Below are 14,016 nucleotides of genomic sequence, written 5' to 3'. Positions count from 1 at the left end.
TTTTAGTGCGTTTACCAAAAACATCATTTTGCACATTATTTTGCAAGATATAGTGTGATGACAATCTCCTAAGCTAGGTTGGGCCAAACCTAGAAGGATGTTATGGAGATGGTCCCTTGAAGATATATGGTGCATAAATGTGGTGGATCATCAAGGATAGGGGCTGAAAATGCAAAAACTATGGTGTTTGTGAGGCTAGAAGTTCACAACCATATGTGGTGGTTGAAGGCTCTAAGAGAGGTTAGGCCAACTCAAAGAGGAAGGTGACTAGATAGGCCTCATGAGTTGCTCTAGCCTTGATCTTAAGATGAGTAATATGGTCAAAAATGGAAAACATAACTTTACTTAACATCAAAGATGATTATAAGAGAGGAGACACCTCTATATATAGGCAAGGGTGTCTCCTAAAAACCCTAAAAACATTATCTCCCACCCTCTAAGGAATAAACAAGTATCCACAAATCCTCTCCAACGAGGAAAGGACATGTGGCCACTCATAAAGAATAATCATCTCATTTATAGAGTTTCATGTGGCCACTATTAAAGCTAAATCCTCTCCAATGGAAGCATGACACAAGACACATATTTTCCACGTGGTTTGGATGTCTAGCTTAAGAAAAAAAAAACTATACTAATTAGGCCTTAATACAAGTCTTAAACAAACCTACCTACTTGGCCAAAATACATGGCCTAAAGAAACCTACACTACTTGACTAAAATACATGGCCTAAAGAAACTTATACTACTCTAAGCTATGCTCCATGATGGCTCCGAAGGTGATCCAAAAGGTAGAGTTTAAACCATATTCATGGATGACTTCAACTTTTCTTGTAGGTGTTTGACCATGGCTAGGGGGTATATCATCATCCCCTCCTTCTTGAAAAGGATTTGCCCTCAAATCTTCACTTTTGGCTAGCAAACTTCCTCATCTTCTTTGGAGTCATTGTGTTTTTTTTTTCGTCGGGGTTAAATTCCTATCTTATAATACAAGTTAGAACAAGTGTCATGATAGCGAGTAGATGAAGAATATAACTCCCAAGAATAATACACCTTAAATCAAATTAATAATCAAGGTCTTAGAGAGTAATTTTGAAGTTTTTATTTGTCTTATATTGGATGTATGTGTTTGAAAGGTTATCCATTCTAACACAAGAGTCAACTTTTAGGGATATGTCATCAAAGTGGGAGATTGTTTAGCAATTTATAGCAAGAGCGCATTTAATAAGACTCTCTTATGACATATTGACATGTTTAGTAAAATCTAATTTGTTGGTGCATTTGCTGAGACATCAGCGGTTTACTAAGACTTTTCTTTTAGACATTTAGATTTTATAAGGTTTTTTTTCACAAAATGCTTGTGTTTCAATAATATTATTTTTCACAAAGATAACATTTTGTCAAATACTTATTTTGTGTATTGTTGTTTGTGAAACTTCAAAATATATGAAGAAGTATATAAGAATATCTGTCGGTAATAATAAATTACAAAAAATAAATTGTGATATGTTCCTAAAAATTTTGAGAAATAAACTTTTTTTTTTATAGAAAAACTCTTAGGTTTGATCTCTTAAACATTCTATCTTGAAACATTCATGTAAGATATATTTTAGACTATAAAGAGCTAGTATTCTCTTAAAAAAAGTTTTGAAGGCCTTTTATAACTTCTCAACACTTAGCAAAACATTCCTAATTCAATCTAAGAAAATCACCTAAGATTTAAACTTATAATTAGATATTGGTAAGTTTTTAATAATGAATGACATAATCATCTCGACAACCTTAACTAAATAGACTATAAACAACTCTAATATAATATTAAAAAATAAATTTTAAATTTAACTCATCTTATAAACATAATTTTTAAAGTAAAATTTTCATTAATTTATAATAAAATATAAATGATTACACCTTTTCAGAAAATTTATATTTTTTAAACAATGTAATCTAGCATCTATTTGAATCCTTCTCATAGTATTTGAGTTTTTTCGAAAACAACTTTTTACATTTTGTAATCAATTAATAACCCATATTAAATTAGATTTATGATGTCAGATTAATATTATAATTTTAAATTTAAATATATAATAATAATAATAATAATAATTCATCCTAAAATAAGGAATTTTTGTTAGTTATTATTGACTAAAGGAAAGGATGATGCTAAAAGTGAAGGGCTTAGTGCAATGGTAACTTCCACGCCATGATGAGCGAATTCCAAAACGCGTTGGAGAAGGAGCACGTATCGTTGAACTAGATTCAAATGCGAAAGACATCGTTGTTTGAAACACGAGTCAATCGTGCATCTTAGTAGAAAGGAGAAGAAACAATAAACAGGGTTTTAAAATAAATAAATAAAGCGCAAAAATAAAACCTATATAAACCGACTCCCGCTATATTTCTTCAGGTGTCACAAAACAAAAACACAAACAGCAAACACTGTACACACACTCTCTCTCTCTCTCTGTGAACGGAACGAACCGATTTAACACTAGGATGGATTCTCCCTCTCGCTCCTCCGTCATCATAGTCGGTGCCGGAATCTCCGGTGAGTTCATTCCGCCTCATTATTCTGCCGCGACGGACTCGGTTCCTGGATTGAATGTTCCCGAATCTTATTGTGTTTGCTTTGATTTGAAGGTATTGCTGCGGCCAAGGTGTTGGCGGAGAACGGCGTCAAGGACGTGGTGATTCTGGAGGCGTCGGATCGCGTCGGCGGCAGGATCCGCAAGGAGAGTTTCGGCGGCGTGTCGGTGGAGCTTGGAGCCGGTTGGATCGCCGGCGTTGGCGGTCCGCTCTCCAACCCTGTTTGGGAACTCGCCGCGAAATTCGGCATCCGCACTTGCTTCTCCGACTACAGCAATGCGCGCTACAACATCTACGACCGCAGGTCCATTCATTTTCAGCTTAACGACGTCGTTTGCATCGCGTCCTCTGTTTTGCTTTTGCTGACTTGGTGTGTCGAGTTGTTTGTTGTAGCGGGAACATCATTCCGAGTGGAATCGCTGCTGACTCGTACAAAAAAGCGGTGGACTCGGCGATTCAGAACTTGAGGAATCAGGAAGAAGAGGGAGGAGAAGAAGAAGAAGCAAATCATGGTCATGGTCATGGTGGTGATCGTATTAATAGTAATAGAAATAATAACGAATCGAAACGGCCCTCGTAAGTGTAAATCTCTGCGCGTCGTTTTCAGCCGCAAAAGTCATTTTGCGAATGTGTTGTTACACATAATCAATCATGCCTTCAATTATTTTCCTTTTGGATTGTTTTGGTTCTGTTTTATTTTTCTTCTTTTTCCCTTTTTTGTTGCTCATGCCTTTTTTTTACGCTTCCCATTTTAGGACGCCGGAGACGCCAGTAGAGCTCGCCATTGATTTCCTCCTGCATGATTTCGAAATGGCTGGTACGATCCGTTCAATTTTTCACTATTGATTTGCTTCCTGCGTAAGGCCAGTAAAAAAATTGTAGTGTCAAATTTGGTGTCATCGAAAAAAGGACATCTGTTTGTGATTCCGAAACTGCTGCAATATGTGTATTTTTGTTTGTTTGTTTCGCTGTGGACTGTGCTCTGAAAATGGGAAATTTGGGATGCACAGAGGTAGAACCAATATCCACCTATGTAGACTTTGGTGAGAGAGAATTTTTGGTTGCTGACGAAAGAGGTTACGACTATTTGCTGTTCAAAATGGCTGAAGAATTTCTCTTCACATCGGAGGGTAGAGTTTTGGACAATCGTCTCAAACTAAACAAGGTACAAAACAACGCTTCATATAATATAATTAAGCCCTTTCGCTATGAGAGTTTTCTTATTTGAACACTTCTCCGTTGCCCCTACTTGGCAATACTCCATTGGTTTGTCTGCTTGCTTAACAATTACATTTCCTGGTGAAAATCTGCATTTGTTTGCTCCCCTGCCTTTTGTTTTTTTCCCCTTTTGTTATTGTGTTTCGTTGTCTGTTATTTAATCTCTATTGTCCCACTGGAGTTTGCAGATAATGACTTCTCAGAACTGTTTTGCTTTTGTTTTTTGCGTGTGTATTTGCGATATTTCTGTCACTCATCTCCTGCATCTTCTTCTCGTGTCAACTCCCATAACTTCTTTTCGTGAAGCTTTTGACTACTTAATAATTGAAACGTAGATTATAAATTAATTTAGTTAAGCTCTGACTGGTTTTTGTTAATCATATAATAAAGTTGAATGAATGCTAAAGGCTAATTGCATTATGAAATATCGAATAGTAGAGCTAGATTTTATATATATATGTGTGTGTGTTAGTAATTATGAAGCATTTTATTAAAATATTGTGGATGTGATTTGTAGCAGTGACCAATGTCTTGTTTTTTATTATCAAAAGCCATGTCAATAACTTTCAGGCGCGAAATTATTGGCCAAGACCTTTTTATTGTCATCTAAGTATTGGATTTTTTGGTGGGTTAAAATGTGTAGTGGATAAAATAAAAAATCATTTCAAGTCATGGTCAACTCTCAAGTACACATTCAACGCGAAAATTCTTTACGAAATTTATGTTATAAGGAAATCTTGTACGAATATAAATAATATAAGCGTTGGAAAGATATTGAAAGTAGAAACATGTAACTGCCTTTCGTAGATAAAGTGCTTTCAAATATATATATATATATATATATATATATATATATATATGTGTGTGTGTGTGTGTATTGAATCTCTATTTAATTACCGTACGTTGATCACTACTTAGCTTTCTATTATTTTTTATATTTATTCTCATTAAATTGTTATGATATTTTCTTTTTACATATTCAACCCATTCATATTTAAAATTACTTTATGGAATGAAATTATATGAAATCAAAATAAACGGAATAAAAAATTGGAAGAAGTGGAGTTCCATGTGACAATTGAATTTAACGTTTACCGGAATTTTGAAATAATATAAAGTTAGTTTTGGAAAAAATATCGTTGACTAAAAATTAATAAGTGCCGTTGTTGTAGAAATGGAATATAAATCATAGCAAAAGTTGCGACCTGTAACATCTTTCATGGGCATTGTTCAGCTGGGGTATGAACGATTGGTTGACAAGCACTGGATTTGTTCTACAGGACTTTTTTTTATTGTATTTTTACGAAAAAAATCTGAAGTCATCGTTTGTGTTCGCACAAACACTAAGCAGGTCGGGTTCAGGGTGTATTTGACCATTGCTGCATTTTTTAGTGTTACCGATGTCCATGAATATGCCGAAACCTTGGGAGATCCACTTACAGGTATAGTTTGACCCACAAATAATGGCAGCTTCTATTGCAATCCTTTTAAAGGTTTTTTACGTCTCATAAATTAGTTGGCCCCGGAGTTCCAATTTCTGTTACCAGCCACACTATTTGAATTGACCCAATCGCAATAACCTAAGTTGATGGGTCGTTTCATCTCAAATAATAACCCAGAAGAATGGAGTCTTGTCAATATCCCCATTTATTAGGCGATACCTCAATCGCTCAAAAGATCAGAAACTAATGGACCTGACTTAGGACTGTTGCTTGGGTAAATTACATAAAGCTCCAATAACTTAACAGCTGCTCAGTCCGTGCTCCAAGTCTGCCTAGATTCCTTTGAAATAAATATTCTTTGAATTTATTAGTTGGTTCCAAGGCAGACCGCTCAGATTCTCATGAGATTTTATTGCGTTTTGGACTTCAATTTTCCTATACTTTTCCCTTTGACTGCGTATGATTTTTGTGGGTCATGGTCCTTATGGAGTTCATTTACTTGCTGGTACTAGATAAGAGTTGGCTGACATGGAGAAATTTAAGCTGAAAAGGAAATTTTAGTTTTTATTTTTGCATGAATTTGGGCAGGTTGTCCGGGAATTGCAGTATTCAAAAAGTGGCGTTACAGTGAAAACGGAGGATGGTTGCGTTTACGAAGCCAATTACGTGATTCTGTCTGTTAGCATTGGTGTTCTCCAAAGCGACCTACTCGCCTTCAATCCACCCTTACCCGTACGTCTACTCTTTATTCTACTATTATCCTTTCCTTTTTGCCTCCACTCCCACGAACCCCGAGTAAATCAAGCATATCAATATAAAACTAGAAATGTTTTTAACAGCTTTTGGAGTTTTTCTAATGAATAAAACTATACTTTAGTAAAAAAAAAAAAAAAAAAAAAAAAACTCTTAAGAACACTTTCAACTTATACCTAAACAGATGCTTAGTTGTGTTCTGGTATATTATACTGCTATGTAGTCAATATATAATACAAAATGATTTGGAACTTAGTAATTGGTCCTAAAATATGTGGACGTTTTGTGCATCTCACATTGATCTTTCTAAGGGCATTAATTTCAGAATCAAGGCCATTCTATTCTATAATAACGCATTTACTTGCTACCAATATGGTGGAAATGGAATCTCTAGTCTGTGGATCTGTCTATACGGGTCCCTACAGTAGTAGTAGTTTCCCTTCTGTTAACAGGTTGTGACCCCACAGTCTTAAATATCATTGGTTGGGAATGTGAAGAAATATACAGATAGCTAGTTTCGTATTAAATTGAGCACTTTGGTTGATGACGCCAGAAGAAGTTTTTCGAGGTGTCTTCATATGTAGAAAACAGGGATCGCATGATCCACGGTAACTATGATCCACAGTCTCATCGTTGGTGGTCGATTAAACCTCTTGGTTAGGTCAACACGTGGAAAGATAACACCAACTAGCATATGTAGTTGTGAATTCAAGTAGCGCGCAGTCTTGTGTTGTCTTTAGAAAGATGCTACTTAATCTTTTAGTGGTTGGTATATTATTGCATTCAAATTAAATAAAAAATTAATTCAAGCTATAATTAATTAGCATGAATAATGGCTATGTGGAACATTTAGTTAGCTGTAACCTGAATACAGCTTTGCTTTTAAAAAGGAAAAGAAAGGTTTAAAGTTAACGGAGTGGGGTAGGTGACACCATAGAAAACGTTAGTGGATTTTTAACTTTGTTGCATATTCATATGGATTTTAGAAGCCTATGGATGGACCAATGCACTGTGTACTAGAAAATTGTAGTCTAAACCTCTCAAGTCTAACCTATGAGCATCTTGTGTGTTGTACAGCTGGACCAAGTCCTTATATGGGCGATTCTTTATTACTAAAATCTTTCCCCACTTCAACGCAAGATGAAGTTGTGAAAATATATGTATTTTACAACTTCTGAGAGTTCTATACCTATCATATGATACAAACTTTAATTTGTCAAAGTTGATGATGTCTGAAGGATTCAATATTTTGTAAATTTAAATGTTGAACACGTAATGTATTTGATCAAACTGTGTACAAAGAATTACCAGCGAGTGAGGTCATCAAATTAAATATTAAGGGAAACTATCATTGAGGTACTTTGCCTTTTCCGTATACTACTTAGGTGGGCTTTAGTCGTCTAAACGTCCCCTCAGTTCTGTTTTTTATTGGTTTATAAATTTTGTCTTCGTGAGCTAAATCTTGTCTGATTCAATATGTCCACGCTGAATAAAATAATGAAACAGAGGTGGAAATTGGAAGCCATCGAGAAATGTGATGTGATGGTGTACACTAAAATCTTTCTGAAGTTTCCGTATAAGTTCTGGCCAAGTGGACCCGAAAAGGAATTCTTCATCTATGCTCACGAGCGGAGAGGCTACTACACATTTTGGCAGGTATTCTTTTAATTTTTCATTAATGGTTATCAGTTCATTTCCCCTAATGTTTTTTCTACTAAGGTGTCTCGTTTTCTCTCTGTTTCTGTTTTGTTTCTATAATCGACAAAGCTTGTAGTGTTTTCCATCTACTAATTGAGGTGAACATAGAACCAGATCTATTATAAGTCAAATTCTGTGGGAAATTATTTATTATCTTAATTACAAAGGCAATTAGAATCAGCCATCAATTCAATTTCCCGTGAAAGTACTAGCCACTTACCTAACCTTCGGGACCAGGCTGAGCATACGTATCTAACTTTTATATGATTTGAAGAGTATACACTAAATAAAATAGATTGCAATTGGCATTCTGAGGATTTAAATAATACCTTCTTGTTATAATTTATGTGTTGTGCATGTGGGTCACATGGTTGATCTTAATCCCTAAACTTGTGGTTTATTACGATAAGATAACTTATGTTATCATACTTGTTATTAGGACTAAAAAATTGTGTCTTTTGTTTTTATCCCCTTTCTATGGTGAAACACTCTGGTCAGTCATTAAACAATTGTAAAATAACAATCCCCTGAAAGTGTCACGTCCTATCAAAGATTTTGCATAAAACCCAGTGCTCTGGATTGCATCAATCTCATTACCAATCTCAGTTGAACGTCATAACGAGTTTGTTTGTAATTAGCTTTCAACACTGTCTACTCTTGTCGTAATTCAACATAATCGACGTAATTGATCAAAAAACGAATCTTTTGTTTGATATGGAAAAATAGCTTTGCTTGTATTTTCCCCTTCCCTGCTTTACTTAGGTGTATATTTATTAACTTTTATTTTAAGTTGTAATTTTGACCTGTATTACGTGCTCATGATAATAAACTTTTGCTTCAGTTTCCATTTGTCTTATTATGGTCATATTATTATATGTTCTCAGGAAGAACAAAGAGATTAATATCTTTCCTTTGTCACTGTTAAATAATATTAAATGGCTCTTCATCTTTCTACGGATGTTTCTAATGTTGGTATTCCCTTGGAGTCATCTGTTATGAATTTCGTATTGGGGACTACATTGGTTATGATTGGTTTCTTTTTCATATAGAATATTATGACATATTTCAAACCGTATAATAGTATTATAATAGGTAAAAATTGAACTATACGATGGAAGGATTTGGACTCTATTGAACTTTAGTACACGATATCTGCTCTATTCTTGTAAATATTAAAATCCTATGTAATGATGCATTGATTTTGGATCTGAACTTCTATGATAAGTGAAAATAATTGTAGTCAAGATCATAATATTTTTTAAATGACCTTGGGGATTGAATTGTCTAGTCTCTTTGCTAACATGTCCATGTTTTATTCTGAATCAGAATAGTTGTCAGTTTGTAAGTTCATTCATCCAAATCTTTTTAGTTTATGTGCTAATTTGCTGGATTATGACCAGCACATGGAGAACGCCTATCCTGGCTCCAATATCCTAGTCGTGACATTGACTAATGGGGAATCAAAACGTGTGGAAGCTCAACCTGATGAAGAGACCTTGAGAGAAGCTATGGCAGTGCTCAGGGATATGTTTGGACCAGACATCCCTGATGCCATTGATATACTCGTTCCTCGCTGGTGGAATAACAGGTTTCAGAAAGGCAGCTACAGCAACTACCCCATCATTTCCAATCATAAAGTTTTTCATAATATTAAGGTTTGCTTTTCAACTCGAACTTCTATATATTTTTTTTATAAATGTGTGACCGTTCCCTTTTTAATTTATTCTGTTTTAAACATATCAATTGATGCTACACACACACACATACATATATATATATATATATATATATATATATATATATATATATATATATTTGTCTTTTATATTTTTTTTCTCTCTTCTAGACATTTACGCTTCTTTGTATTCTTCACCACCGTGCATGAAAAACAAAACAACAGATGACGTGGAGCTTACAGCTACCTATTATAATTTATTGTCTCTCCTAACTATAATTAAATGCAGGGGACTTGTGACTCGCGAGTGCCATTAACTCGTATTTCCTTTGACACTAACAAATTTCCTTAAATTTTGTTTAATTTGTATTTTTTTTTTCCGGAACCCCAAAAGAAAAAGATGTTGGGGTAGTTATCATATATCTAAATTTCCTTTCTTAGCATAATTTACTAAACATTTTTCTAAAGTTATGGATTAATAAATTTTAAATGGTACGTTTTTATTAGAATTTACATCGATAGCTCTTTGGAAATCGTAGCAAAAACACATAAATGGCATTTTAATGAATTTATTTATTTTGAATTTTCTATTTGTGATACATGAAGTTGATGTTATTCTGTTTTCTGGCATCCCAGTTCATTGCTGAACAGGGAGGCAGAATCCAACAAAGATTATCTATCCTTTATATTTAATATTTGAAATTTTGAAAATTTTTAGGGTAGAGATAATCCTGAGGTATATTTGGTTCTGTCAGGCTGTTTAATTTATTCCTTTTCTTTTACGCTTCTGTGAGTTTTCTATTGATCTACAAAATTAGGGACCACATAAAAGGAAATAAACTATGTGTCCCTTACGTTATTGGTCTCTCTTGATACATGGCAGGCCCCTGTAGGTCGCATTTTCTTCACTGGGGAGCACACTAGTGAAAGATTTAATGGCTACGTACACGGTGGATACCTTTCAGGTTAGGCACTATATATATTCTTTTGTTAATAATAGATAGCTCTGATAGTATATAAGGAAGACCTGACACGGTACTGAAAGCAGGTATCGACACCAGCAAAGCGTTACTGGAAGAAATGAAAAAGGAAAAAGAAAGAAATAGTGAGAGCCAAACTCTGTTGTTAGAGCCCTTGCTCGCTTTTACAGAATCTTTAACAATGTCGAAAGCAGAAACTGTCTCCAATATCCACAAGTGCGATATTCCTACACAATTATACCTCACTGGCAATCTCGGGATGCAAGAGGCCATATTGTAACACTATGGAACTGTACAGAGTTACCTTCAAGTTGATGCATACTTTATTCATGGAGGTTAGTATGGCTCTAAATATCAACATTTATGTCTCAATAAGTTAAAATTAAGGCTTAATACCGCTTTTGGTCCCTAGTTTGGGATATTTTGTTCAATATGGTCCTACCTTTTTTTTTTAGTAACAATTGATCCTACTTTTTGAAAAAACTGTTTAATTGACTCCTTTTTGGTTACGGAGTCAGTTTTCTAATGGTGTTGGTTACGACGTCAATAAGTTCTTTCATGCATTCACCTATCCAAATGTTATTTTAACCTGACATAATGTTATGTTAAAAATCATGTCATCATCGTATACAATAAGGACTATAATAAACAATTTAAACTTGAATATGTGACCACTATGAACAAAAATGACTCAATCGAACAGTTTTTTCAAAAGGTGGGATCAATTGTTATGAAAAAAAGGTAGGACCATATTGAACAAACCCTTTCAAACTAGGGACCAAAAACGGTATTAAGCCTAAAATTAACTAATGCATAAATTAAATTTATATTTTTAAAACATATTAATATGAAATAATTTTTGTAAATTGGTCATATTATATTAACTTCTAATAAAAATTATTTAATTATTTTCTTAGGAATTTTTATGTAAAAGTTTTATCTAAACATGTCCCAAGACTCTTTCAAGTCCATGATGCTGCCATGGTTAATGTACACTTTCCAATCAGTAAAGTGTGAAGGTGAGGGGAAGAAGTGTTGGAGCACTACGCAGATGTTTCCCATTTCATTATCAATGAAGCATGTTAGGTTTTTTTTGAAGGGAATTAATTAATTTAATTGGTATAAATTACGATTACTTTGTTCTTTATAGTCAGAAAGAAGAAAAATTACATTGTAAGGATAATAACAGTTGTGGATCCTAATTTTTTACTAGTTAATGATATCCATTTAAATTATATTGCAATGCAAAATTCGTTATTTTTTGGATGCATGCTTAAATAGCAGTTATATTCAGTCAGTTTTCTCTGAATTTCGTGTGATACTCATTTTTATTTTATCATTATTTTAACCTTCTTTATATCGTGTATAGTTAACTATAACTCTTAAATATAGAAAATTTAAAAAATTAGCCTTTAAATCTTGTGACAATCCAATGCACCAAAGTTTTCATCCTATACCACAAAATCCAAATTTCGATCATCATAAACAGCTACCACTCCAGCCACATCAGCCAATACTAACTTGATGGGAGGGAGTGAGTGGGGGTTTAATGGAGGAGGACGGGGGCTACTGTTGAGGGGAACGTGATGGTTCTGAAAAGGTTGAGAGGTTTTTTTTTTTTTTTTTCTTTTATAAGGGATTTTAAAACCTAAAGGTTCTTGTAGATAATGATAGGATATTGTTATTATTTTCACTAAGAAAGAAAACTACGTGTTAGAAATATGGTAAACATTAAAAAAAAAAAACTAAATTTATCGATGATCAATGTTAGTTGGAAATTTTGAAAAATGCAAAAGTTTATCGATAAAGTGTTTTTGATAAAATTTACAGAATGATATGTCAATTTTCATTGTATTGGAATGTATTTTCTGCAAAATCAATGTCAATTTTATAAAACTAGACATTCAAACAAATATTAATTAGTCCGAGATATTTTCTATCCAAGCAATTAAAACAAACATTAATTACAATACCAGATAAATATCACAATATATTTATAAATAAAATAATTAGACAAACATCAAATTTTAAAGTAACTATCCACACATAATAACAAAACACGTAATAATGTCAAAAAAAAATTAAGAATCTACATAACAATTACTTAAAGTCTTACTATTACTATTGAGATTGTGGGTGAACTAGGATGGGATGGAATGGAGTAGGTTGGATTGGATCCTGTTGTTGTTAGAATAGTGTTAAACTTTGTTGTTACAATAGTGTTAGGCTGGACTAAGGTTATTAAACACAACTCTATACATCCTAAGGTAAGAATTTCATAACCAAATTTTGTAAGGTGTCAAACCATGACTCAAATCATCATAAGGTTAATCATGTGCTTCAAGTCATTGTGCTAAGTGGATAACGACTTTCTCAGCACTAGTAAAAGAAGATGATTGGTATTTTAGGTACCTCTTCTAGCAAAGTAATTTGAAGCAAGTGGTCTTATCTTATATAATTGTCCTTTATTTTTAGTTTTCAGTGACAACATCAACCTAACATTGTCCTAATGATATAATCTTGTATAATATCATCATTATGCTCTTCTGATGCATTAAGAGATGATTCTTATGAAATCTAACCTGTGAGGGTTTACTTGAAAATTCTTCTTGTCAAAGAATTAGTCAAATAATAATAAAAGTTTAAGTTTAAAGAAAATAATAGTAAAATTTTTTTGTAATTGTTGAACATGATTAAGACATGGAATCGAATTTTAGGCTTGGACTATTGGTTGAATTAGAAGTAATGGTATAATGTAATTCAATGAAGATTGTAATTAAACACGGATAAAATTTATAGAGGGTTATATAAATTTAAAAGCGCTCTTAGAAAAGTGTAAAAGAAAATCAAGACACAAAAATGATAATATGATGAAGATGAAATTAAAAAATTAAAGAAGATAAATAAGAGAGCAAAGAGAAGAAACTAAATAGAAAGAAAACTAATTTGGATTAAAATAGCAACCCATATTACTAATATGAGTCATGAAAAAGAATCATTACTTGAATCAAAGGAAACAAGAAGGAAAAAACTCTTCTATTTAAAATTTGGTATAGTAATTATTGTAAAAAAAAAAAGAGTAAAGCACAAAAAGAGAGATTTGGATTGAGATTTTTAAAACTTTTTACAGTTTTTCAAAAATATTATCTAAGTATGTGTAATCAAAAAATAAACATTTTGGTCAAATGAACTGACAATTTTCACAAACTAACCTTGAAAATTTCACATTTTTAAGTTAGTGCAAATGTTAATATTTTTATATTAATTATTTGATAGTATAAATTATGTCTAATTTTCAATTAATTGATTAAATTTTACTATGTAAATTATCGCTACTAGATACAAAATGAATATTTTCTTTTAGCTAGTAATTATTTTTAGCTACCTTATCAAGCAATTTCTGAATATTTAACAAGCAATTTCTCAATAAGACAAATAAATTATTTGGGTCATAAATCTATTGTAAAGGTTTTTCTTTTCCCTGATATTAGAGTTATGTCTTAAGAATATGGGAAAGTATTTGCAAATTTAGAAATTAAGAAACATGTTACAAATATTGTAAATTATATATAAATATGTTAAATAAAAGTTATGATATATTATTATATAACAATATAATAAAAGTATTAAAAAAGCTTAATGTTTTCTTAAAGTTTGTAAAATTAAT

General features: G+C 32.7%; 1 protein-coding gene across 2 annotated transcripts; it reads left to right on the top strand.

Annotated features, from left to right (window-relative positions):
• Positions 1-2,286: 2,286 nt before the first annotated feature.
• On the top strand, positions 2,287-11,586 carry LOC106761584 (polyamine oxidase 1). Of its 2 annotated transcripts, XM_014645144.2 has the most exons (11): positions 2,289-2,545; positions 2,638-2,887; positions 2,977-3,159; positions 3,339-3,400; positions 3,594-3,748; positions 5,832-5,975; positions 7,503-7,652; positions 9,095-9,349; positions 10,253-10,334; positions 10,418-10,684; positions 11,267-11,586. In XM_014645144.2, exons 1-10 carry the CDS (start codon positions 2,494-2,496, stop codon positions 10,627-10,629), a joined length of 1,545 nt encoding a protein of 514 aa, XP_014500630.1. In that variant the 5' UTR covers positions 2,289-2,493; the 3' UTR covers positions 10,630-10,684; positions 11,267-11,586. The 2 variants fall into 2 exon arrangements, with proteins under 2 accessions (XP_022636943.1, XP_014500630.1); XM_022781222.1 differs by lacking the exon at positions 5,832-5,975 and having other exon boundaries at positions 2,287-2,545.
• The last annotated feature ends 2,430 nt before the right edge of the window (positions 11,587-14,016 follow it).

Source organism: Vigna radiata, chromosome 5, assembly GCF_000741045.1.
Source record: "Vigna radiata var. radiata cultivar VC1973A chromosome 5, Vradiata_ver6, whole genome shotgun sequence".
NCBI lineage: Eukaryota > Viridiplantae > Streptophyta > Magnoliopsida > Fabales > Fabaceae > Vigna > Vigna radiata.
Note: the sequence above shows the minus strand (reverse complement) of the source record. Positions and strands in the feature narration are given on the sequence as shown.

What these genes read in the sequence shown, in the direction of transcription:
- LOC106761584 (XM_014645144.2), top strand. Translation starts at nt 2,494, where the DNA reads ATGGATTCTCCCTCTCGCTCCTCCGTCATCATAGTCGGTGCCGGAATC. An exon ending in TACAACATCTACGACCGCAG is followed by an intron (nt 2,888 to 2,976) that starts GTCCATTCATTT and finishes TGTTTGTTGTAG; the next exon opens with CGGGAACATCATTCCGAGTG. An exon ending in CCTTCAATCCACCCTTACCC is followed by an intron (nt 5,976 to 7,502) that starts GTACGTCTACTC and finishes ATAATGAAACAG; the next exon opens with AGGTGGAAATTGGAAGCCAT.